At 39.9% G+C, this 27,563-nt stretch overlaps 1 protein-coding gene across 2 annotated transcripts; it reads right to left on the bottom strand.

Annotated features, from left to right (window-relative positions):
- Window positions 1-472: 472 nt before the first annotated feature.
- On the bottom strand, window positions 473-25,509 carry LOC119727777 (putative methyltransferase NSUN7). 2 transcript variants are annotated; one of them, XR_005271007.1, is made up of 12 exons: window positions 25,284-25,509; window positions 18,976-19,600; window positions 11,293-11,351; window positions 10,849-11,132; window positions 8,124-8,307; window positions 7,515-7,725; window positions 6,786-6,929; window positions 5,781-5,882; window positions 5,191-5,435; window positions 4,162-4,456; window positions 3,108-3,294; window positions 801-938 (listed from the first exon to the last, which is right to left on the bottom strand). XR_005271007.1 is itself a non-coding variant. In XM_038199837.1 (11 exons), exons 2-11 carry the CDS (start codon window positions 19,340-19,342, stop codon window positions 781-783), a joined length of 2,049 nt encoding a protein of 682 aa, XP_038055765.1. In that variant the 5' UTR covers window positions 19,343-19,600; window positions 25,284-25,509; the 3' UTR covers window positions 473-780. The 2 variants fall into 2 exon arrangements, 1 of the variants encoding a protein (XP_038055765.1); XM_038199837.1 differs by lacking the exon at window positions 3,108-3,294 and having other exon boundaries at window positions 473-938.
- Window positions 25,510-27,563: the final 2,054 nt, after the last annotated feature.

Raw genomic sequence — 27,563 nt, 5'->3', positions numbered from 1 at the left:
CTTAGGCCAAAAAAAATAAGTCTCCGGTTTCTGGTATGTGCGCGTGTCGCCGTAGCCATGCGCGTCGGCAAAATGAAACAGTTTTTTTTTCAATAAAAGATGATGTCTCAAAACTGCCAAACTCACTGGTTTGACTGGAATCCTGCTGCTGCACAATTTTAACGTGTTTTTAGATGGGGATATGATCGAGAATGTGGCCTCTCTGGACTCCCATATATTTTCACTAAGTTTAGTCGGGCACCAATTGCAGTCCTCAGCCGACATTTGAAGCAAAAAAAACAGGTAAAAAAAAAAAAAAAGCCGCGTCGCCGCACCACTTTTTGGGCAAGCTCCATACCAGAAACCGGAGACTTTTTTTTTTGGCCTTACATACACTGTACAAGTGATCATGTACCGATCAGATACAAAGTTTGTTTGTTACATTTGTAACTTCTGAAAATAACAAATAAAAAGATGATTACAAACCCTGTTCTTTTAAAATCATGGACGGAATCAATTTTTAATTTACAAAAAAAAAAAAAATGAATAAATACATTTGATAATTACTATTTACAAGCACACTGGCCAATCAGAGAATTTAAGAAATTGTAGTAATTAAATTGGAGAGTGTAATTTGCATAACCACTCCCACTGTGGCATGAAAATGGATATGTAAATGAACTCATGAATTTGCAAATATATACAATCGTAATAGCACAAATGGGACGCAATTTATCACAAGCAGCCAATGGGCATGTAGTATTTTGCATAGCCACGCCCACGACTGCCATTTTTGTCCAATCACAGGAAGGGCTTGGGATGCTGGAGGGCCTCCTGATGGGGCAGTATGAGTTCTACTTTAGGCTGTACTCTGACTAGGGACGCTTTGGTCATGGGGACACCGTAGGGCTGTCTCTCAGTGGTGGGTGTGTTGGTGAAGTGGTGGGCAAACATCAGACCTGTATGAACGAATAGATAAATATTAATAAGAATGATGAATATTCATAATTTACTAACTGGAATATTTTGATATATCTCAATATTAGGTTTTGCTCTTCACAGACATATAAACACTGTATACTCAGTGTGCTACCTCCCGAGTGAAAGTTGGGAAAAATCACTCGGGTGGGACTCAAACCCACGACCTCCTGCTTTCTAGTGCACACGTCTTACCACTCGACCACCGAACTTGTGGGATCAGTTGGCTGGATCAAATCTGATGTACACGTAGAAGCGGGTACCGTAGTTAAACTATTCACAAGATGGAATTTGCGTCGGGGTGATGTAAATCAATATTAGGGCAAAACCTAATATTGATTTACATCACCTCGACACAAATTCCATCTTGTGAATAGTTTGGATAAATCTGTTCTGTAAAAATTCTAATTAAACTAGTTTGATTTTAATTGTCTGAACCTCAAGCTTCTACAGGCTCACAATGGAATGAACTTAGGTCTTAAATCTTAAAAAGCCTCCTTGTAGGGCAACAAGAAAAAAGACTTGAACATTATTTTGAATTGCTCTTTCAATTGCGATGATAAGGTATGCATTTCCAAAAATCTTCAAAACTATGTATGTGGCATCATACATGAAGTTTATGGCATGATCAAAGAATTATGACTAAGGCCAAAAAAAAAATTATTCGGTCTCTGGTCAGACCAAAGTTCCGGAATTGACGTGGCTTTTTTTTTCTTTCTTCAAGCTTGGATTGAACAGACAAGGTGGGATACTATTTTGCTTTTTGGTGTCCTCATGTACATTGGTGTCCTCCATAATTTGCCTTAGTGCTCTCGATCATTTGCCTTGGTGCAATTTCCCATTCCTTGGTGCTCTTTGGTAAAAAAAAAATGAGGTGCGGCAATAGAGGGCGCTGTTGGAGCTACCGCGGAACATTTTGGGAAAAAAAAAGATTGACGCGCATGATTAAAATCGACGCGCGCACTGACCAGTGACCGACTTTTTTTTTTTTTTGGCCTAGTCCCTTTATTTTTTTATTTACAACCAAGAAGAGCATATTGAATTAGCGCCAAAGCGGCAGACTTCCAGCCTCAAAATTTTAAAAAGAAGCAATCAAAGCTTTGATTGTGAACACTTCAGTTGAAGCAATAGGGTGCAGTGTCGGGAGCTGCGAACATAAAAATTTCTTAAGACAGCAGCAAAGCCAGATTTGGTAAAAACCTTCATAATCTGTGAGCGTCTCTGATTCCGTTTACACCCAACAGATGGGTGAACGAGGAATATCGACACGTGCAAACATGGCACTGCGTCTGACACAGCAATGAGGGGAATAAACAGTTTCCTGAAGGCTGAAAATTGTTTTTGATAATGGTGATGGCGTGTCAGACTGATCATTATGCTGTGCTTTGGAAGGAACAAGAAAACGGCAAAAATAGTTCTGCAAAATGTTGAAAGTAAAAATCAATGGCAGCTTGGATCATAAAAAAGGTCCTGGTCAAGAGGAAAATATAGGGTGTAAAGACAAGGATGAAATTGGATAGTATTTGTAACTTCAAGGTTGAAAATGGGAAACTATGGATAACATTTTACAAACTCGCAAACAGGACACACTTCAAGTTTGGAAGGATTAGTAGACTATGTAGAAATCAGAAGAAATATGTATTCACAACCTTCTGTTTCACTTATGAAGTGCTTTTGAAAAAAAACTTCAGCGATTGAAAGCTTTCCAAAGACCAAGTCTGAAATGTAGAATGAAACTTGATTGACAAAGTGTTACTGAAAGTATAGTACAGTCTAAGGTATGTTTTCTGGAATTAAAAAAACAACAACAGTGAACTGCTTCAAGAAATAAAAAGCACTGAATTGTAATCTGTATATGCTTGATTTTAGAATTGCTGAGTTTGAAAAACATTTTGAGCAAGTACTGTGAACACAACTGTACTTATTTGCCTGGATGGGATACATGTATGCTAAGCATGAATAATCATAAAGTTTACATTTAGCGGAATGCTGTAATGATGACAATTGGCATTGCGTGCCTCTGGTGACAGCTAGGGAATGAAAAATGTTTGTTAGTATCGAATAATATCAGGCGAAAAAGGAGAAATGGTATAGCATTAGTTGATGCTGTAAGTTGCACTGCACACCGTGATAGCTCACACTATACTCACGATATAGCATTGGCACAGACCACAAGAGCATGCAATAATAAAAATCAGGGTTTGCGGACAAACCCCCAGACCGGTCACTATCTGGGGGTCGACCTCATTAATAATGCATGCTTGGCGCTAAGCTCCGCCCAGGAATCCTGCTGGGTCCTTCGGCGGACGTCCCCTGGTCCCTTCGAGGTATCTTTTTCTATACAGACAATGGACAAAGGGGGAGGGATGGGGGAGGGGAATTGGGGAGATGGTTGCAACATTAAATAATTTCATTCAGAGTTATTCGTGAATCACTTTTGGATTTTTTATGGAGAAAATTCCAACTGATAATTGTAAGGGAAGAAGTATTTAATACAAAGAAATGTTTAACCCTAACTCCCTAGGGTGATTTACTAGGAACCTTCCTCATCCTTGCAAATTCCAACACCATATGGTAAACTGTGCACATAAACAGTTGGACTCTGTTTATTTGTGGTATGCCTAATCCCACCTAAAGCACAGTCAGTTTACTAGTGCAGTACTCGTCCTAACAGATTCCAACAAATCCTGGTGTTGGAGTTTGGCTGGTTGGGGAGCGTTTGGGTTAATGGATGAAAATTAAGTATTTAACAAATATCAACTCAGAAAGAACTTAAATTTGCTGAAACCCCAGTTAAAAAAAATATAAACTTTTTTTTTCCTAATGAAAACTTACAATAAAAAATTTAAGCTGCAAGCATGTCAAATGACTGATTTCCAATTCTTTTTTAAACTTTCAACTGTTTATCTTCTAAGATATTTTGCTCATGAAAATTTAACCAAAATCTACTGTTCATTTATTGTCTTTTTGTATTTCATATGAATAGATAACTTTCAGTAAGGATCCATGTTGTACAAGAAAGTAATGTCAACAAACTTAATATACATACATGCAAAGAAAACACAAAGATTCACCAATCTACCACACAATGAAGAGGACAAAAAATTGGTTGATCGGGACATAATCTTGTAACAGTAGCCAGAATGCGATTGAACGTGAGAAGAATGAGTAAAAACTGTCCAAGCGGACCCCAGGAACACTCACTTGCAGTTCTGATGGGTCGGAGTCTCTTACTGCTGGGCTTCTTGACGAGCAGGCTGGGGCTTCTGACCGTGGCTCCGAAGGCGTGGTCCGGCGTGGGACTCTTGGCTATCTTGGCCCCCTTCCTCTCCTTCTTGGCCGAGGCGCTCTTGGGCAGCAACTTCTGAGAGGTCTTGGAGGTCTTCTTCTTGGGTTTGGATTCGTCGCCTCTGGCTGGGGTTGGCTTGGCGCCGGGCAGGGCACACAGACCTTTGGCTGCCGCCCTGGCGAGGACGTCGGAGGCACTCATGGACTCATCCTGGAACAGCAAACCACGGAAACTAGTTATTCTAAGAAACTCCTAATTTCTGATTTCCTTACAAGAAATGACAACCTATCAAGCTCCCTTATGAAGTTGACGTTTGCCTCTTCAAACACAACAATAATTTTGTCCTCGTTCTAAAGCCAAACTTCCTGAGCAATTTCACTTTGAATATTGCTGAATATTTACAATGTTATTTCTGAATTCTCCGCTGTGCAGGGACCCAGAGCTTTCAAGGGGCATCAAGCTCAATGTAAAGTACTGCAAGCTTGTACAGGGTGATTAAACAAAACCGAAACCCAAATGTCGGGACCATTGTTATAGTGAAGTTCTGCATGTAGCACTTTCAAAATCTAGGATACGAAAGCCCAATTCATAAGCTTTCTTTTAGTACAAGAATCATTCAAATCACTCAAGTACTTTTCAAGTTACGGAATTTTAAACACAAACACCGTTTTAAAGTTCTATCCACGGATCACCAAAAAAAAGGTGTGCGTTCTTTCAGCAAAACGAAAACAATTCACACACATCCCTATGCGATTTGTGTAGGACACAAGCCATTTCAGAATGTGACAAGCAATGTGGTATTTTTGGTGGGACCCAAAGAGCCGGCCTACTGTCGTCTGACTAACTGACTGACTGAACTTAGTATAAACAGCGCCCTCAAGTGAGACTTTCAGGTCCATCTTGACAAGGCAAGCATAGCCTTGTCCGAGCACCGATTATCTCACCTCCCGACTCATGACAGACAGAAAGCATCCTCCCATGGAACTCGACGGCTCCATCTTGATGAACTTTGAAGACGACTGCATCTCCAGCTCGGCTGGTGTGAGAGGCAGGACCGGGGGGATCAGACGGAAGGGATTCTTGCCCATCGTGCGAGCGTTGATGTAGTCCGTCACCTTGGTGACTACATTCTCGTTTTCTTCCTGGAAGATGGAGTTGGTGGTGTAGACCACGGCTTGGACACGGGGAACTGTGAAAAAAATATTAATTCGGTTTGATCTTTAAAGGCACGTAGAAACATTTGCAATTACCCGGAAACCCGTCTACCGAGTTAAAATCCAGTCGGTAGAAAATCGATGCTCGAAGTGAAAATAGGACTGGTACGAAAGACCCTATGAAATTATTCTGCTGGAGATGTTATCATTCAGAAGAAAATAATCATTGAAAGTGATTTAACAAAATGTTTGAATATGTTATACCTGGTGCTAAGAACATTTGTGTGTTAAGGCACTGTATGAAATTTCCTTCAGATAAGAGGGAGTTTTATTTTCTTTCGAACTCACACAGAGACCTATTCTTTCTCTCAATGTCTTACATTTCATAGCATGCTTGAGTAGCTCCATATGTTTAGACACTAGCACGTCGATCTTGTCATTATCCACTTGCTCCTGAGACAACTCTCTCAATATACTGGCATCTATCGAAGAAAATTAAGTACATATTTTTTGAAACATTATCTAAACGTTAACAAAATTGTATGTAATACATGTATGAAAATTTCATGACCTGGCTTTTTTTTCTTCAAATTTCTTCAAAATAACAAGAAATGTCTCATTAAATTGGCCAAAAAGCGCTCGCTATATATAAATTGTCTCCATCCTTATCACTGTATGCAGTAAACTTAAAACCAGTACTTAAAATTTATAAATGTATCTCAAATACAGTTTGAGCACATAAATGCAGGGTTGTATCATAATTGCTCCTACTGCCATCCATGCACAACAAAAACCAAACCCCCTAAATCACAAAAAAACTACCTCAACTTGCAGGAGACTTCAGTGAAGGTAGAGTATATCATTTGCAGCTATCCAAAAAGGCCATTTTCAAAGATGCGTCTAAAGACGCATTTTTGGAAATTTCCGTTAGCAGTTCGTTATTAATTCGGTGAAGCTGCCAATAGGTGCTTGCAAGCCTTGGCACAATGCACACACACTTGCTATTATTCATCAGTTCAGCGCATAACATCGCCATAGCTGCAATCGGCTGGATGAGAACATGTCCCATACGCTGATTTCGGGCACAATTGAAAACATGATTCGGCAACTTTTGAATTGAATTCGAGATCCTGGAATATTGTTTTCTCAGAATATATAGCATTCGCTGAGCTTAAACTTCATCGGAATCGTTGTTAAGCACATTTCTGGACATTTTGAGCACTTTTGTTGTTTCAAACGAAAAAAAATGCACAAAATGCACAAATGTTACCACATACACTACAAGTGACCAAGGTAACAATCGACTTCATGATTCTTAAATCCAGCATGCAAATTATATTGTTTTTGTTCGACAAGTGACCTGCATAATTTGACTTGTGACTTACCGGCCCCCTCATGAATAATGTATTCCACAGGGTTCGTGACCCCCGACCTGGAGTCCTGCGGGGTCACCAGCACCACCTTGACATTCTTGAAGCGGTTGTCCAGATGCTGGACCTCAAAAAAGTTGTCCTGGAGAAACTTCACGTCTGAGTTGGCAGTCGGTCAAGGAAAACTAACAACCACACTTTAATAAATCTATGTTATGAAATGAATTCAGGTTAACTTAAACTAAGGCGGTCTCTGGTCAGATCAAAGTTCTGGAATTGATGCAGTGACGCGTTGTTCTCTTTTTTGGGGGGCGATTTTTTTTTTTCAAGCTTGGATTGTACAGACAAGGTGGGTACTATTTTGCTTTTTGATGTTCTCATATATATTGGTGTCCTCCATAATTTGCCTAGGTGCCCTCCATCATTTGCCTTGACGCAATTTCCCCATACCTTGGTGCTCCTTGATGAAAAAAATTGGAGGTGCAGCAATAGAGGGCCCTGTTGTAGCTACCGCGGAAATTTGAATAAAAAGAAGGTTGACATGCATGATTAAAATCGACGCGCGCGCTGACCAGAGACCGACTATTTTTTTTGGAGGGGGTGCCTAAATGTTAACTTAAAGGACCTGATTGAAAAGGCCCATTGGGGATAAACTTCAGTAATTCTACACAAAAGTCTCTGAAATATGTTATTATTTCTTCAGATGTATTCAAATTATGACTGCAGCGTTCAAGCCAAGGATACTGTGTATGCCCAGCTTCTTCGCATTGGCCATCAACTGCTCGCTATGCTCTTCGTTTTTGACCCCAAACGCGTAGACGGTGCAGAGTTCCTGATTGGTCAGTGTCGCCAGATGGGACGTGGTCCAGCCAGACCCGGTGTAGATGTGCATGACGTCGTCACCTTCATTCAGGAGGGATTTGACGGAGTGGGGCCCCAGGCAACAGCTCTTATCCTGGGAAAGGTGAAGTCGAAAAAAAAAGATGCATTCTTCTTCGTTTTTTGGGGGGCCTAAGAGCACCGGAGTAGTTATCCGGAAGTCACAGGTTCAAGCCCCACTCCAGTCAATTTCATTGTTCAACTTTTCAACAGAAAGAATTTTTAGGATCCATTCAACTTATTTAGTAGAAGACATGCATCTTCATCAGCTGTAAAGGATTACTTTTAATCGTGGGACAACAGTATTTCTTGTGAAGATGCCTTTAAAACAATATTTCTTGTAAGTATGCCTTTAAACCAATTATCCTGCCTGTACCTTTAAGAGGGCACACACACACAGGGTTGCTTCTTTAAAAATTCAGCACAGACATACAGAAGCAGTTTGAAATTATTCACTTGAGCAAACCTATGTACCTGAATGATAAGATTGCCTCCTCGGACCAGGTAACTATCCTCCAGGGTGTTCCTGTTCTGAGCATCAAAGACCAGGACATTAGGGCACTGGGAGTCCACGGCAAAGCTGTACTCTGCAAGGGCCTTGACGGACGGAACCTTCTTATAACCATCCTCAGTCAGTTGCTCCATTACCTCCTCAACACTGCAAGGATAAGGGATAGAAGTAAGTCAAGTCTGTACATGAGGCAATATGGACCAATCAGGCCGGCGTTTATCTCCAGTTTCCTTGGCATGAAATGATTGAGGATCTTTCTATTTCCCCTGGATGGGATGCCAGTCCATCGCAGGTTACTCCCCAGCTAATGCCGGTACCCATTTATACTCCTGGGTGGAGAGAGGCAAGGTGGGGTGAAGTGGCTTGCCCAAGGACACAACATATGGCCAGCAGCTGGATTCGAACCCCTGACCCTCTGATCATGAGTCACAAACTCTGACCACTGAGACAAACCTCTTGTCCGGGAAAGAAAAGGTTTCAAATAAAAAGCAATGAATGACCTAAACATAATCACGTGGTAAACACCCACCCGGTACTGGACTAAAAAAAAAATTAACAACTGATTTATAATGTCCAGTTCATGAAGACTTTGTCCAGATATGAAGACTTGTACCCAAGTCAAGAAAGGATGCAAAATTAGGAAAATGGCATATTTGTAACTGGGAAACCCTAAACAAAATCTGGGGGTTTCCCCGAAAATCAGGGAAAAACTCCCCAGCCTAATTTACTAGGAACCATACCCATTCTGGCAAATTCCAACACCCACATGGGAAATTGTACACACACACTGTTGGACAGTAGTTTCTGGAGGTATGCCAACCCCAGTGTATAAGACCATCAGTTTAGGGGAACTGTACCTATCCCAACAGATTTAAACAAAACCTGCTGTTGAACTTTGATGGGTTGAGTTCGGTTAGGGTCAATGGACAAAATAGTCAAATGGCTCCTACACAAGAACACTTTTAACAAAATAAGGAATGGTCTAATTTTACAGTTTTCACACTTTTCGACAATATTCCAGCTGCCATCTTACAAGATGTAAAAAAAAAAACTGTAGATCAAAAATTCCCTTATGAGGGGGAAAAATGTTGGAACAAATCTAAAGTTTTAACTAAAACAAAAATGGAATGCTTCCAACTTTAATAAATCACCTATTTTTCTCTAAGGATTGTTTCAATTCGATGCTTTGAAAAGCAACTCATTTTTTGCGTGTAAACTTTCTCCTCGTCAGTAATATCCAGACTATAATAAGCCCCAGACTACGTCAATATAAAAATGCTGGCAATTACACGGCATTGTTGACTTTCTCTCAGCTGTTTGCATATTTTGCAAAACTGTGGCGCTACGGCCCGTTCATTTCATGCTAATGATTAGTTGTTGGTGTAATATTGTTGGGAAAACAGACACGGTCCACTACAGGTTAAATTAACTTGGGGGCCCTTGCACTATTGGTAATTAGCATGTAATATTGGCTAGAGGCATGGCAATTAGGAGGAATTAAATATCCTAATGCCTCATAATTGCAAATAAATACCCCCCCCCCCCACCCCACCCCAAAAACACACACAATATACAAAATTAAAGAGCTGTGACGGGCTTGGCATCAACAGACATTGTTCTGCCTCTGAAAAGGGGACTTTTCAAATGCTGATAATAATGATTGCTTGGACAGCTTACTAGGAAAGAGATTCCATGACACAGGGAAAAACCATAGAGCTATATTAAATTACTAGAGCGCTAACTCCTCATTCTTGTGCATGGAGATGCTTTGAAGCCGCTCTGGGCGCAGACATTTTGACTTTATGTGCGTGTTTGTAGAACAAAATCAAAATAGATGGATTAAATTACAAAAGTGCACTCTAAATGCAACGCGCAAGTAGAAGATACGCAAACAAATTAAGCGCGTCATGACGGTTCAAAAAGCGTCACGGCAAAAAGCATCTGCAGCGGAGGGACGCGCATGCGTTGCACTGTTTGCGTGGAGCAAAATGAAACGCTCATTTGCTTATCGTGCGTTTCAGTTTTGGGCGTATCGGCTTCGATGATGCACCAGTATGGAATACAAACGCAGATATGCAAATAGCCGTACAAAAGCCGTACAAAATTTCGAGTTTTCCATAGGTTTGTGCACAAACATGGATGCGCCCATCAGGCATTACTTTGTACATCGAGTTAGCGCTCTAGTAATTTAATATAGCTCTATGGGAAAAACCTATATTACCCATCCTGCTATCTGAACAGTCACAGACAGTCAAAAAAATCAATCCTCTTCCCCTGCCATACCTTTCACACAGGCTAGTCACCAACAGTCTGATCATATTTCAAGCAAGCACTCTGACTAGTCAAATTCAGTCAACAGACAAAAGCAGACAAGTGGTAGGTACAGATGGCTTATCAATCAACTACAGTCAAAGCATAGCTGTATCAAGTCACATAAACAGTCCCAGCCAGTCAATCCTGCTTTATGTAGGCTGGTTGCTCTCAAATGTTGAAAACAGTCACTTGATTGATTTTGACCAAAAGGACAACTTGGCACAGAACGTATGTTTGCATCGGAGGATCATTAAAGATATCTTTAAAAAGCAACATATTTATTAGTCTCTACCTTTCTCAATCCTACAAAATCCTCAAAACCTCCTTTTGGATATTGAAGGATCTGAGAGATAATGTTGGAGTTTAAAGACTAACCTATTCTGTAGCTGGTTAACCCATGCATATATGGGCATCTTGGTGCCGCATTCCTCCCTCTGACGGACTTTCTCCGGCAGGAGACACTCCACGCTCCGCGCCTGGAACTTGATCCGGTTCCGGGCCAGGGAGGCGTTCAGCTTGGTGGTGTAGGCGAACAGCTCGTCCTCAAATTCCTGAACGTAAGGGATGACGGGCTCGTTGGTTTCGGGGATGCGCCTGGCAAAGCGGCGGTTGAGCATGTCGCACAGGATGACCACGATGACGCCGTGGTTCTCGTCAGGCTGCGGAGAGTAAAATTCCAATTCCCCAAATATTGCGAAAAATCAATCAAAATTGATTTTCATTCTAACTTGCAAAACTCAGATTCTGATCCTCACTACAAAAAAACAAAAACACTTCAAATAACTGATATTAACAACAAATACAAGATTGAAAACTCACCACTGTGTCGTAGCCATAGTAACCGCTGTCGACAAGCATATCCTCCAGTAAGGCTTGATCTGCAATTGCAACAATACAGAATTTTAGTTATGGGTAACTGAATAATTATAAAACGAGTACAGAAGATTGAAGTAGGTTCACAATGTACATGTACATACCAGTACATGTAATACAACTACCTCATTGGAAGACACGGTTTGCATATGTACGGTACATGTATGGCTACAGTTCAATCCAAACTGTGCTGATTGATGGTGTGAATTTTACCACAAGCAACGACTTAACAGCAATTTAATCAAAAGAAAACAATTAAAGAAGGTAATAAACGTTGCAATGAGTGTGTATTTATAATTTGTTTTGAAATGCATGTCCACTTGAGATTCTGATTAAGAATATGTTCACACAATATACAAGTACATTCATTATCCTTAGGCCAAAAAAAAAAGTCTCCGGTTTCCGGTATGCGCACGCGTCACCGTAGCCATGCGCGTCAGCAAAATGAAAAAGTTTTTTTTTCAATGAAAGATGATGTCTCAAAACCGCCAAACTCACTGGTTTGACTGGAATCCTGCTGCTGCACAATTTTAACGTGTTTTTAGATTGGGTTATGATCGAGAATAAGCTTAATGTGGCCTCTCTGGTCTCCCATAATATTTGCACTAAGTTTAGTCGGGCACCATTTGCAGTCATTTGAAGCAAAAAAAACAGTTGAAAAAAAAAAAGCCGCGTCGCCGCACCACTTTTTGGGCAAGCTCCATACCAGAAACCGGAGACTTTTTTGGGGGGGCCTTAAGTGTGAAATTAATGTCATTTCACATCCAGTTGTCACACTTTCACATGTTACTTTCACTGTTATTGCTTCATTCTAATTAAATTCTTGTGCCTACCGGTATAAAAAATCTATGAAAAAAATTACAAAATTTTTACAACAAATAGAAAGTAGTAGTCAAAATAAAATGCACATCCACACAAACGGGGGAAAAAATCACACAATGAAGAGATGTTTTCATCTAAAAACAGATGAAAACATCGCAAGCAAACGTACAATATTTGTTATACCAGTACATGTATGTATATTTGCGGCTACCAATACGTTAAAAATGTCCCATTCTTAACATACATGTACTCTGCATGCTTTTGTTTCGCACACATATTTCAACACGCTGAACTGGTTTCATAGCAAATCCTGTACGAAAAAAATCTAGTCCGCGGTACTCGTAGAAAAATAGTCCGCGGTACTCGTAGAAAACCCTTGAACACCTGTTTGATAGACAAAGCAAACATTCAAACAGGACACACACGCACTTGAACTACTTACTACATGTGAATTAAACCAACGAAATGCTGCTTGAAGTATGGAGCAAGGAAGGCAATCATTAATTTAGCAGTGAAAATGCCCACTTCTTGTCTGTTTTTGATCTGTAAAATGCCCCAATATACACAAAGGTCGAAACCAGCTTCCATTAGGTATGGAGCTTGCCCAAAAAGTGGTGCGGCGACGCGGCTTTTTTTTTACCTGATTTTTTTGCTTCAAATGTGTGCTGATGACTGCAAATGGTGCCCAACTAAACTTAGTGCAAATATATGGGAGTCCTCGAGAGGTCACATAAAGTTTATTCTCAACCATAACCCAATCTAAAAACATGTTAAAATTGTGCAGCAGCAGGATTCCAGTCAAACCAGTGAGTTTGGCGGTTTTGAGACATCATCTTTCATTGAAAAAAAACTTTTTCATTTTGCCGACGCGCATGGCTACGGCGACGCGCGCGCATACCAGAGACCGGAGACTTTTTTTTTTTTTGGCCTTAGCACTCTTCCTAAACTGAGTTTATGTTATTTCAACATTATATTACGATTATTAAGAAAAATCAACATGATCTTAAAGCAATATTAGTTTTTGGTCCCCTTTACCGACGTATAAACACCGTATACTCAGTGTGTTACCTCCCGAGTGAAAGTTGGAAAAAAATCACTTGGGTGGGACTCGAACCCCCGACCTCCTGCTTTCTAGTGCAGATGTCTTACCATTCGACCACCGAGCTTGCGGGATCGGTTGGCTGGTTCGAATCTGATGTACATGTAGCAGCGGGCACCACACTATAACCATTAAACTATTCCACTATAATTTTAACTTGTACAATGATGATCTTAAATTAGTTTTATATTTCATAACACTGATTTTTCCCCTAAAAGAAGTTTCAATTTAGCAAATTTAACAATGGATTCTGGATGATCTAATCTGTTCCGTCGCCTGCAAGAGCAGTCTGAAAGAGAAACATGTACAAAGATTTCTAGAAGAAATGAAAGATCACAATGAGTGAACAATTTGTTTTAATGAATAAAAAAACAAAGGAGAATTAAAACAATTTTTTTCCAACATCAACTGTCAAAAGGCCTTTTCAGTTTTCACACTAGAGCCTCTCAACCCGGGTTGAACTCAACCCTGGGTGAACCAAGTGCCGCCCCAGATTGATTTTTATATTTTTCAACCCCGCGTTCAATCCTGCTTCATTTCACACTTGTTTTATGCAAACCGAGCTGAACCCTGACAAGAGTTTAAACCCTTGAAAATCTCAACCCTGGTCTGGAGCAGGGTTGAGTTCAACCCGGGGCAAAATCAATCTCAGGGTTGACACAGGGTTGAAAATGTTCAAGTGTGAAATGCTGCATGTTTTCAACCCCGCGTCAACCCCGCGTCGACCCAGAGATTTGTCTAGCGTGAAAAGGCCCATAAAGGGATTTAAGGAAAATAAGGACAATTATGGCCTATATATGTCCTCAAAATTAATGCCCATCCACAATCTAAACCCTGGAGTGCATGGCAAATAAAAGGCACTCAACAACACTCCAGAATAAATATGATTTTCTTTTTTTTCTCTCTAGAACGTGGATGAAGGATGACAGTAATTAATCTGAATTCCCTGGATTTTTGCCTTGCTGCTGAGGAACTGATGAGTGCAGCCATGGCACATCAATTTTAAATGTGCTGAGTAAATAAGAGTAAAATGGAATGATTTTAAATGAATTGATTTATTTACTTTCTTTATTACAGTACCCCAAGCTCTTGAACTAAATATTTTCAAGTAGACCACGAAGGGAACCTGACTAGGTACCGGTATGTTACACATAATCCTTTTTGAAAGTTGAACGAAGAAATTGACTGGAGCGGGATTTGAACCTGTGACCTCCGGCTTACCGTTCCAGTGCTCTACCAACTGAGCTATCCAGCCCCGTGTTGGAGGTTTCCCATAAAGAATATGTTTTCAACTTAATGCCGTATTAAAGAGAATCATCACATTAACAGTGATCCGATTTCATCATCAGCATGAAATAGAAGCAGGCAATTCAAATATTCGTGTTAAATTACAGAAGAGGAACTTTCATCGTCTGAGACATTAAATTGATTATTCCAGAAGACGGAAATTGAAGTCTATGAAGAGTGACAGTCGTGAAATAATCAGCGAGAAATATCTCTGAGTGAGAAATTTTTACTGAACAGAGAAAAATATCACAAGGGGAAAGCATGCCAGTCAATGATTTATCAGGAAAATTGGTCTGACTTCCGCCATTAATTATCAGACAGAGCCGTACTCCAGGCACTTGATCCTGCCAAGCAGAGAGCATGATTGATTTGGCAACGATGAGATGATGAGAAACGGAATAGTGATTTCAAAGATCAAAGATCGAAAAGCAGGATAGATTGTGGAAATTCATGGGGAAATTTTATTCCACAGATTTTTTTCTCTCTGTCAACCCTTAATGCAAGGCTGTAAGCAGATTTTTTTTTTTATCTGACAAAGATTTAAAATTATGCCTTGATGTCTGAACAGCAGGATTAGGATTTCCAGATACTCATTTTCCCCCTGTAATTTACATGTCTTGAGTCTTAATTTTTTTTTATTTTTTGGGGGGGGGCTTAAAACAGTGAAAGTATCAGTATGAAGCAAATAATACAAACAAATTTTCAGATCCTACATTTATCAGGCTGGGCATAGCGGTTCTTTCCTCACCTTCCACCGCTGCGAACCGGGTACGAATCCAGCCTGGGCCAATATGTGGATTGGGATTTCAGTCCCTGCCTGATTCCATGGGTTTCCCCAGAATATTCTTCTGGGCTTTTCTTCCCACCTCTTAACAATGTAACTTGTTCACGTTGTCTTCTCTCCACAGGTTTCTTCAGCCTTGCGACCTACAATGCCTAGGGCGCTTTTGAGGAATCCTTGGTTTCATTGCCAGAAATGATTAATGATAATACTAATAATCATAAAATTATGAAGGATTTTGATTAAATCAGCATGTTAGCATTGGCAGTATTCCTCCCATTCTATTTTTGCTGTCCGAAAAGAAAGAAATAAACAGCGCTCCCCTGCCCCGTAAATTTTATTCTCCTTTCTTTTTTAGTTATAAATAACGGGAAGAACAGTTTAGTCTGTTTGGTCTTAAAATACAGCAAGACAGGGCTTCAGAAACAAAACAAAACGGAGGAAAAAAGTAGGAGATCAGTGTTTATTGAACTGTAAAGCGTCTATAGATGCTTCCATTTGCATTTATTGGATGCTTAGAAATCAATTCACCCAGGAAATTTCTTTACTCCAATGCCCTTTCAAACAAAATTGCCTTGTTTTGTCCATCAATGGCCCATCTCATACTTGCCTGTCATTGTGCTACATGTAGATAATTGCACCTTGGGCACTCAGTTCCCGGAAATTTGTTCTAAATTGTCTTGGTGAAACTGCCCGGTCTATTATGGGTCACTGCCCTGTTTACTGCAATACAAGATAAGATGCATCTACTGACAAAAGAGTTTGCAGATAGTTCAGGTAAACACCTATTATGTTCTCAGGTATATGTTCTCTTTAATGGCTTCCTACTTCTTTAAGATCATGGACCTGTGTTGACCAAATTATGAAGTAGATTTCACAGAAGATAAGCACATCCTTGATCCTTTCTCAATACATGCAGTGGCTTGGGAGGTTCTAATACGTGGTTAATCGTAAATCATAAACAACTATTCATGATTTGGTTGAAGTACATGTAAAAACAAAATGCAACTTTAAGTTTAACTCTGATTTTGTTTTAAATATGTGCATGGAATTAAAAAATCATAGCAACTGAAAAGTGGCTCAAGGATCTGGTAGCTGATGATAGGCCATACGCGCGGCTGTTACAAACAAAACAGTTAGTGACATTTGCATGTGATTCATTGGACCATCAGATCCTTGTACTCTTAGAACAGCAAATACCTAACAAGAAAATAACATCATCAATAGAAGGCATCATACAAGAATTTAAAAGTTTGTTTTGTTCATGGCCATGTCTAAAAGTCTTTAAAACAAGCAAAAACAGACACATTTACCACACGTACAAATTAGTTTTTTAAAAAGGTGGTTCTCAAATTTGACATTTAGTTGATTATACTCCTTTCAATACACATTTCTATAACCCTAGAACATTCAACAACATAGCGTACTATCTACTGGTACATGTATACTACTTGTCCTGGCCCAGTACTTTAAAATGTTTCTTTTCTTAAACAAACACAGACAACAAACATGTCAGCAGGTCCTGGTTGTAGACATAATGAATCTTTAAAAGCAGGTATTGATTTTCTTGCAGCAAGAAAAGTTTCACAGAACAAAAGCGTCCAAGAAAAACCGTTCTCTTTTTTTCTTTTCATTTTCCTAGGGGGCAGAGGATTACACTTATTAACAGTGAAATCTTGATAAGTCAAAACCTGCTAACTCGAAAACCTTTCTAACTCAAAGTAAGAACCTATTCCCGTCAATTGTTTTTTAAAAAGAAAATCCATTTGCTAACTCAAAACTCTGCTTAACACAAAATTTGAGCCCATTCCCCTGCGGTTTGACAGACTTTGTCGAGATTTCACTGTACTTGGTAAAGAGTGGATTGCAATGGGTGTTGGAATCTGCCTGAATGGGTACGGTTCCTAGTCAACTATGCTGGGGAATGAGGGGTTAATGGATATTGGGACAGGTAGGATGTTTTAGTTTTATTTTGCTAAATTAACGGATTCTATTAATTTATTCCGGGTTTTTTTTTCCTGATTTGTGAAAGTTTGTCGTTCAGCTCTAAATTCCTTGTAAACCTTCAAACAAGCTGGATTTTAACGACCGCTCATTTCAATCAGTGCAAAATTCAATCTTTTATCTCACCACTTGTTTTTTTTTTCTTCAGGAATCGGATGTTGAGGTGTTGACAAAGCTGTGACTGGAAACTGATATTGTGTATATTTAGCAATGAACCTGCGATGACCCAGGCCATTCCATTACCTCATTCATTGAAGCTCAGTATTGCTGAACTTGAAATCTATCTTGGCACGCTCACTTTTACCAAGGTCTTTTTTGTAATGTGATATATGCATTTGCAGTAAAATAAAAGTAACCAGAGAAAACAGTTTATTGTTGTTTGTAAGCAATACACTTGACCCTTCAGATGTGTAATAGAATTTGAATCCAATTAAAGGACCACGACTCACTCCTTGATATTTTAATCGCAGATTCAAGAAATTTGTTCCGTCAACAAAAAGCAATTGTTGTGCTAAAACTCAGCTTTTAAAAAACAAAACTCATCACGAAACTTATTTGAGGAGTAACTTAAGTTATTATAGCTCTTCCGCCCCCCCCCCCCCAAAAAAAGAACAAAAATTCACAAAATAAAAACATTCAAAGAGATCCGTTCGCTTCAAATATCAAAATACTGGTACTTGGCACAGACATTGGCAGACACTGTTAAAATATGCCCTTGGTCAATCATATCTGATTTTAACCTATCACATGCATTTAACAAACAAACAAGCTTGATCTCAAACTAAAAAAAGATACTATCGGTACACACACAGATCATGTTACACAACTGAATGGGACACCTTTACTACATGTATGATTTGCTTTGAGATAAAGATGTTGATTTGTTAAGCTAAATGGAGAGGGACAAATTATCTGTTCAACGATTACAGTGCACATTATGTCTGCTGGACTCTGGTCTGGTTGTAAAAATCTCGCAAAGAATACTTGGGAAATGGTGATGTCTGCCAGTTTCATTATGTAAATTGAATTTAACTTGATTTTAAATTAGAGAAATGGTTAAAGCTTCAGCATTAAGACAATGTGATGCGATCAAGCTAAATGAGTCGTTTGTCGACCCCGGTCCAAAAAAAAATTTATTACAGATTTGAAAACAGCACAACCTCAGCATTACTGCTGTGAATACCGCATTGTGATACCATCTTTAGTTCAAAAATTATGGAAGTCGGAACACCAAGAGATGTGATGAAGTGGCCCTATTTTGGCTGGTATCTCCAAATGAAAATTCCCGACAAACGACTCATGTAGCCTGCCTGATCGCATCACATATGAACATATGACAAACACAAAAACATGAATATTTCCGTTGTCTTTTCAACTGTGACATGCTTTGTTATCAAGGAGTTTGCAACTTAATGTTTCATCTTTCCCTATATTTTCACGACAACTTCTGAGGTAATGAATTACAAGGCACGTCATTGCTTCAAGTGCAACTAAACGAGTACACAACATGCATGGTTAAAACAAGCCACCGATCAAAACACTAAACAAAACTGTAAACAATAGCTTGTTTCCATAGCAACACCAACAATATTTTTTTTACGATATTAAATACGAGGTAAGTTGGAAAGCGACTTACATTTGAGTGCGTCAAATGCCAGATCGTAGACTTTCCTCTTGGCCCGTTCGTCTTTGATTGCCGTCAACTTTGGCGGTTCCCGCCCTGCTCTCAGGTCCACATCCAGCACCAGTTTGTCCGTCTTGTTAGCCGGCCGTAGACTGCCGAACACCTGGCTCGCATAGTGATAGATGACGTGGTTGCACCCTTGCCCGTGGTCCGAGTTCTCCGGCAGGACGGGAATATTGTCCGGAGCAACTTCACATCCCCTGGTGTTGCTCATGGTGCTGGGGATGCTGGTCTTTCTACTGGTACTTGGCATGGAACCGTAGGCCTTAATGAGCATCCCCGGTACCCTACCACCGTAGTGTTGACTCAGAAGTGCCATTATCAACTCGCTGTTTGATCTGGGTGTTTAATGTTTTATCAGGGAAAATGGCTCGTTGGGCTGAGCTTGGTTTCTGGTCATCAGAGAGCGTCCTGCCCAAGTGTTTGTCTTTGCACAACCATCTAACGATTCAACGGCTCACCCGTGTCCGCTCCGTTGGCTTGTTGACAGGGATTTTAATGCAGCTCGGCACTTTGGATTGGCCTGTTGCACCAGGGATACCGCGGCTACTGCATCGCAGCAAACAGTGCACTCAACCTGTGTTAACACGAACCGTTGGAGAATATTAAACAGACAAGGCAAACAATCGCTGACATCGCACCAAATCAGATTAATTACTGAGAAAGTTGGTAGTGATGTGAAGGCACGCAGGCCGCAGGGAGGAATACTCTCATGCGTTGACGGGAGTCGTGCGAGTGCGCAAGTACACAGCAAATGGAGAAACTTGAGTTGTTGTGGTTGTGGTCTGGGGCAACCGTTTGAATGGTTTGAACTGGTGGACTTTATTCCCGCATTTCAATTGACGTTCCGTCACACGAGTACAGAGAATCAAAAATAGTGACACTGCACACACGCACAGGCACGCGCTAAAGCAATCAGGCCGGTATTTGAATCAATATTCTTAAAATCAATATTTGTTATTCATTAATTTGAATGACAAACGCAACTTTTAATTATTAATTCTTTTAAGTACAATGTTACATGACAATACACATTAAATACAAGAGATCCTTATCTTTGAGAATTTCAAATCATGAAAATTGCGATTAAAATACGAGTTTCCCTTGCTACGGTAGGCACCTAAAAAAATATGAGAGTCTACAGTTGATGTAAACACTGAATTCAATGCCTAAATAATTTATTGCCCGTAAAATCAATTTTATACCTGAAATGATGTTTGAACAGAATTCACAGTGCCAAGGTGACTATGGGGTCAGTTTGTTTTCATATTTTCCACGACCTTTTGACCCTTCATGTTTTTTTATTGTCATGGGATTTGGTGTTCTTTCCGTGAATACATACCGGTACCACACAAATGTACAAATGTATTGAGTTACATAGGCCTACGTGTTGAAACTGGAAAGTGTTGTGGATACTGGAAAGAGTGTATATAAAAGTTCACAACTTCAACAGTACTGTAATTTTTTTTGGAGGTGCCTTTATAAACTTAACATACTGAACTGCCATTGTTTCAAAGAGTCACGCTTGTGAACCTTAAACTCAACCAAAATGAGTGTTTTTATGATCAGTTACTATAGGAACTGTCAACAAATGAATGTCCTCTAGATGTAGTCTGTCACGTTTCTTGGGGTACACAGGGATAGAGATTGTGTACACAGCAACTCCAGCAGTCATGTTTCGGACCCATTGCACATTGCTTGTTTAGCAAGATGAAATCCTGGAGTTAAGCCTTTCTGCAAATGATAAACACTTTTCCGTGTGTGCCGTGCTCTTCGTCTTTTCTGCTTCTGTTCCAAACTGGATATTATTGCCACCTGTCCCCAAACAATTGTTCGCGCATTCAAGAAAAAAAACAGGGACTTGAATAAACACAAGTGTTAGGAATGACACTCAAAAATCGATAATGATGCGTCACTCCAAATATTGTGATTATTTTCTTCCATAAGATATTTTCAATTTTTTTTAAGACTTGCATTTTTTTCATGGATTTTAAACTGAGGCAAAACAACAGGTAACATTTTATGCTTACAGTGGGAGTTAAAGGGAAAATACAACATTTGCAAACATCAAAAAATAAAACTACCAAATCATTTTGAAATACCTTGCTGGACTGTTAGTGAATGACAGTGTAAAGCATCCTGTAAAATCATGGCACCTGGTATACTGTCATTTTCAAGAAAAGTGGTATTTTTGTATCAATTTCCAACGTTGGTCGGCCGACCAGCGTTTGAAAAAACTGGCTTTTTTTCAAATACTGGCCCCAATTGACCATCGCACTTGTTTGCAATCGATTACACCTATGAACGGGTACAAGCCAGCTAGACTGGTTCCCTGACCTTACAATTCCCCAATGTATGTAAACTGCTCTGTTTCTTCGGTTACACCCCTATGTTCCGACTGCACATATTCCTATTCCTAACCCTAACCCTAACAGGGAGTAACACAATCTAGGTTGTCGGAACATAGGGGTGTCGGAACATAGAGCAGTCACCGTTTCTTCTTATATGGAGTCAGGGAACCAGACTACAGGAAAATGATTGTTTTTCTTGGTTTTTATAGCATTTTCGAACCCAAAACCTCAAAAAAGTCAGTGTAACTATATTTGCTATATATTTCCAACCCCCCAATTCCATCCATTTCTGAAAATTACAGCAAAAGCAAATGATGTACAATGTATACCCTTTAAAGGAAATTTATATCATTGAGTAGTTCAATTTAAGATACCAATTTGACTTAATGTTGTCAGCGCACACTTACATAAAATGACTTCAACTAAGTCATTACACCGTAAATATTACAAAGTCTTAGACTTTTCCAAGTGAAAAATAATGCAATCATCAGCAACACTGTGTTTTTATACAAAAAGTTCCCCTCTGCACTCAACAGTTCCTGAAGTGGTTCTGTATCAAACATCATAAAGCAAGCCTGACGCTTGGTCACTATGGCAGCCAAACAAGTGGTTTGAAACCATTATTAAAGGCTTCCAATTACTCAGTTGGTCCCGAGCCATTGTAATTACGGATAATTGTCAACACTTCCTTCGACGTCATTTCAAGTCACAGCGATACATTTCTCCACACACACAAAAAGGTAATTTCCGGCATCAGCACGAATCAATTCAAGTTGCCGTCTGACCAGGTGGCAATCCGTTATGAGGTGTGAATTTTTATTTTTTGTGTCCACCCTCGACCAAAACACCATTGCAGTGGTAATAATTCATGCATGAGCGATAATCATGGAATTTTGTTTCTTTATTATTTGACAGGTGGTCGGATTTTGACTTGTGGTGATTGTGAGGCGCAAGGATCTGGCTTTGAATATCGGCAAAGAAAACAAGATTTCATTTCAATATTTTTTGTGGGTAAACAAGTTATTACTGGCATTAAGATCTATTTTCCAAAGAGATGTTATTGTTAAAGGTGATATAGGCCCTACAACATTTGCAAACATCAAAAAAACAAAACTACGATATAATTATGAAATACCTCACTTGACTGTAAGTGAATAATATTCCGAAGCATGCTGTGACTGAAATCATGGCACCTGGTGTGCTGTCATTTTAGAAGAAAGTGCAATTTTTGTATCAATTTCCAACGATGATAAAAAAAAACCTTACTTTTTACCAGTGTTGTAGTCGAGGCCACAACCTCCGAGGCCGAGGCCAAGGCCGAGGCCACAACCTCCGAGGCCAAGGCCGAGGCCGAGGCCAAGGCCACAACCGCAAGGCCAAGGCCGAGGCCACCACCTCCGAGGCCAAGGCCGAGGCCGAGGCCGGCTGTCAAAACATGTAATAAAATATAAATCACTTAAACAAGGCTAAGATTTTGTTGGAGTTTTAACATATTTTTATTTGAATTCACTGAGTTTATTTTTTAAAGTAAGAAATCTCAAGTTTTGTATCACTGAAAGCAAATTGCACAACAAAATCAATGGCGTTTGAATCAGGCTCATAGGTGTTTGCCCTTTGGAGATACAACAATTTAAATGGCCAAATTTTGAGTTTTTATTCTGTCAGATTTACATTATTTACTTTTAGCATGTTTTATAAATCTTATTTTCAAAACCTATCAAAATGCTTAATATCATAGGAATCCCCATTAAATAAACAACAACTTGATTTTTGAATCAGGTTTTTACCACTCATAACCAAAAAGTTTCGACCCCCCCCCCCGACCTTCGCACTGTCCAGGCGCGCGCCGAGGAAACACCGCGATGCGACCAGACAATGCCAGACGGCCCGCCGTTACGCACGGGCAAAGCATAGTTCCAATCCCGCTCCACACAATGGGATAAGTGTCCACGCATTATCACTGTTAATACCGCGGAACCAGACAAAGTCTGGCAATGACCAATCCCACTCCAAACAACACGGCAACACGGAACATGCGTGCATGATATCACTCAGTTCATCAAATGACCATGAATTCTCGGATCATCCGATTTGAATCCAATGGCTTCGAAGAATTTTAAGATCATGGCAAGAGGTAGGGAGTCCAGAGGTTTTGGCCGTATTTCTGTAACCACGCAAAATTAGTAAATTTTAAACCGTGCTTATACATGTAATAAGTATCAACATGGCTCTAAAAATACAAAAAAAGTATCCTGGTACCACGAGGAATACTGACTCCTATTATTAAAACATTCATTCAGAACTTCGCATTCATTTGGATGGAAAAACGAATTCTGAAATCTTTCCATATCGACCATTTGCGCCAAACATTACCGTGTGAGCCGGAACTTTCATTTAAATCACCGTGTAAAAATAAAATCTACTTGATGAATCGAAACCGTTTTTCATATCTTTATGAAAAAAAAATGGTACGGACCAGTACACTCGATCGTACCCAGAAAGTTCAGACTTTTACTTAAAACAGTGGCCTATAAAAAAAAATTAATTAAGCTTGCCGCACCTTGCCGCAAATCATTTTTAAAGGTCGGGGTACAGAGGCGAAACGAGAAAATGTTGTACAATACTGCAACCAGACTAGTCTACTACCACATGTTATTGTACGCAGATGGAATTGGTGCCAGACTTATGTAGTCTGGCACGCGGTAACAGTTATAACGTTTGCACGCACGTAGAAAGCTGAAGCGCAGGCTAGGCGAAGATGCTACGTACACGTACGTGAGTACGTTCAATGCAACCATTTCCAGTTCATTCGTGCGTACATTGTATATGCGTTCGTTTTACGGAACCCACTGCGGCAGAATCTCGAGGGTTTGATACGGTAAAAAATGAAAATTAATTAGAATAGAAAACTCATCAAAATGGGCGGCCTCGAGCCGGCCTCGACCGATTCGCCGAGGCCGGAAGGCTCCGAGGCCAAGGCCAAGGCCGAGGCCTTGCACCTCCGAGGCCAAGGCCGAGGCCAAGGCCATGAAAATCGGCCTCGAGGCCGGCCTCGAGGCCGAGGCCGGCCTCGAGACCTCCAACACTGCTTTTTACCCTATTTTTCCAAATTTAGTTAGTCCACATTTTGTAAGCGTCAGTTACACATCCGTGAACAGGTACAAGCCAGCTAGTCTGGTTTTGTACTAAAAACTACATGTACTTATTTATAAACAAATGTTACAACAATCATTGCAATTATGTTGAAAAAGAGTAACAGCTCAAATTTGTTTGTGTTTTGTTGTCAGAATAATCGGAGATTCGTGTAATTTTAAGTTTAGAATACCTCTACTTTTTTACAATCTGTTCACAAATCAAAACCCTGTCCTAGCCTCTGTTCACACAAAAAAAAAACAGGCCTGATGATATTCAACATAAGCAGCAAACTAAGATGATTCCAAACACATAAAGTGACTTTTCCTGCTTGTATAATCGCCAAATGTTTAGGTATTGCTAAGTGCCAAAACATTTTTTTTTAAAGAAGAAAAAAAATGTCTTTTCATTCTCTTTGGGAACAGGGTCCCAAACTACACGACTGCCGAATTATCCACTGATTTAGATTGTGCTCTGCGCCAGCACGGCAAGTTAGGTGTCACTGACTGGAATGTCGGGCTGTCAGATTTTGGTGTTTTGAGGTCTTAACTTTTATTCAGTATTATGACAGGATATCAACGATTCCTTTTTATTGGTGTAAAAGAAGGTCACAAGTTTCAAAGGTAATTGTAGTTTCGATTAGCTGTCAACCTTCAGTTTCTTCTGAACGCTATGCCATGTTTCCTTCCTCCATTGACTTTGCTTTGCAAAGTGTACTGTAACGTTAAGCAGTCAGTCGACCACGAAAGGAAAGTGAGCAAACGGAAAGATTCTTACCTTTCATAGTTCAGCCAAGTTGCACTCAGACTTCGAAAGCTTATTATACAAGTACGACAATCGATGAAATCAGCAAAGAACACACAAATACATGTTGTTGGAGTGAAAGTATTGATCTAAAATGTCAATACTCTCACAGCTAGACCATGGAGGTAGAATTAGACCTTGGATGGAACGTGGATGGGGCCGGCCGCGGTAACATTGTTTATGCACGAACTGCATGCAACACCATGCATGGATTGCACATGCGCAACTATTGTGACGTCACTTTGTTGGGTGTTGCACTTTTTCGCCAATCAAAAACAGCAATAGAATGCGAACATTATAAGCGTTCTTCTTTTCTGAAATTTACAAATCTCCAGTCGACTCATGTGTCGAGAAGGCGATAACAAAAAATAATTGATAAAATTGAATTGATAAAATTGTCCGACTGGCCAAAAATATCCTTGAAGACGGCAGTGATCAATGTTCGCTCGGACCCCCCCCCCCCGCCCTGTTTGCAGGGCGGGGGTACGAGCGAATGATCGATGATAATGGAGAATTATAGGAATTCCTCTAGTGTCTTTCTCACTCTGTTCTGAGAAAACGATGGCTATTATGTTGTCGACGATCGAGAGTTATGAGGGTTGCTACCGCCATAGGGTGTTGCGAAAATCTTGGTGATTTGACGGGTCCAATCAGAGAATGTTTTGATGTCTGTATTTGTCCCACTTTTTTGGGGGGGGGGGGGGTATGTTTATAAATCTCCATTTAAACTGCACTGACTTGAATTGAAGTGGTTATTTTTATCCAAGGCGCAGCTGATTTACTTTGCCATGATTGTTCCGTCTTGACCTGCCATCGAAGTTGACATTGTAAAGTAAGTAAAGTCTGTCACGAGTCAATGTGGCCCATCAGGCCGGCGTTTAATCTCTGGTTTCAGTAGCATGAAACGACTGAGAATATTTCTATCAGTCCGATCCCCCTGGATGGGACGCCAGTCCATTGCAGTTACTCTCCAACTAATGCTGGTACCCACTTATACTCCTGGGTGGAGAGAGGCAAGCGGGGATGAAGTGGCTTGCCCAAGGACACAACATATGACCAGCAGCTGGATTCGAACCCCCTAACCCTCTGCTCAGGAGTCACGAATCCTAACCACTAGGCCACACTCGACTCCCCAACAATGACATGGATGTGTTCAATATAAGGATATAAGACTCCAGTCCAGTGAAATATTGTGCGGTGGTGCTATTTGGTCACGTTTTATAACATTCAGTACCACAAACCCTCTTTGTGTGATGTTTGATGCACAAAAAATACAGCCTATATAAATTTGCTCATATTTGAAAGGATTGATTCTACATGTACAAACAAAAATTCAAAAATTTACGTTGACTTATATTATATATAGGCCTATGCAAAATTGCAAAATTATGCAAAATTGTTTCAAGAAATATAGGTGTTATTAATAGAATAAAAATATTTATTCCCCATCATATTTTGTTTACCTTGTATAATACTCTAGTTTTATCCTACTTAAACTATGGAATTCTAGCCTGGGGGAACGCATCCCGGTGTCACCTAAACAGACTCCTTGTACTCCAGAAGGCGGCTTTGCGTATTATTAACAATGCACATTTCCGAGCCCCTAGCGATCCCCTGTTCTATTCTCACAAAACATTAAATATATGATCTTTACACCTTTCAGCTTGGTATCTTCATGCACCAATTACCTCAGAATGTTATTCCATGTTGTCTTGCATCGGTTTTCACTAGAAACATCGCCATTCATTCTCATGCAACCCGACAATCTGCCCACTATCATCTTCCCAATGTCCGTACCACACTCGCCCAAAAAGCCATTCCCTTCCAAGGTCCCAAGCTATGGAACTCCCTCCAGCGGCCCTTGCATAATACCAAATCTGATATCATATTAAAAAAAAAACCTTCAAGCAATTCCTCTTAAATAAATACGCCTAATTGGCCTTGTTCGCACATTATCTTGTCATATTTTAATGTATAAAAATACGCTCAAATAAAATTGTGATTATTTCATTCTAATTATACTTTTCGACATGTACGTATTCTTTATTTTCACTTTATAATGGAATCGATTTTCTCTTGTTTAATTCAACTTTGAGTCTTTTTCACTATTAACGTTTAGCTACTGATCAGAGGTGTTCTTCTTGATTATGCAAATGATTTTGTTCTATCATCATTTCTACCTACACATTATTGTAATTTATTTCCATATATTCCGGTTTTTGCCTTCCATCCCCATTGTCTTGTTTCTTTCAT

This window comes from Patiria miniata, unplaced genomic scaffold, assembly GCF_015706575.1.
Source record: "Patiria miniata isolate m_02_andy unplaced genomic scaffold, ASM1570657v1 HiC_scaffold_20, whole genome shotgun sequence".
Lineage (NCBI taxonomy): Eukaryota > Metazoa > Echinodermata > Asteroidea > Valvatida > Asterinidae > Patiria > Patiria miniata.
This window is presented reverse-complemented; position numbering and strand designations above follow the sequence as displayed.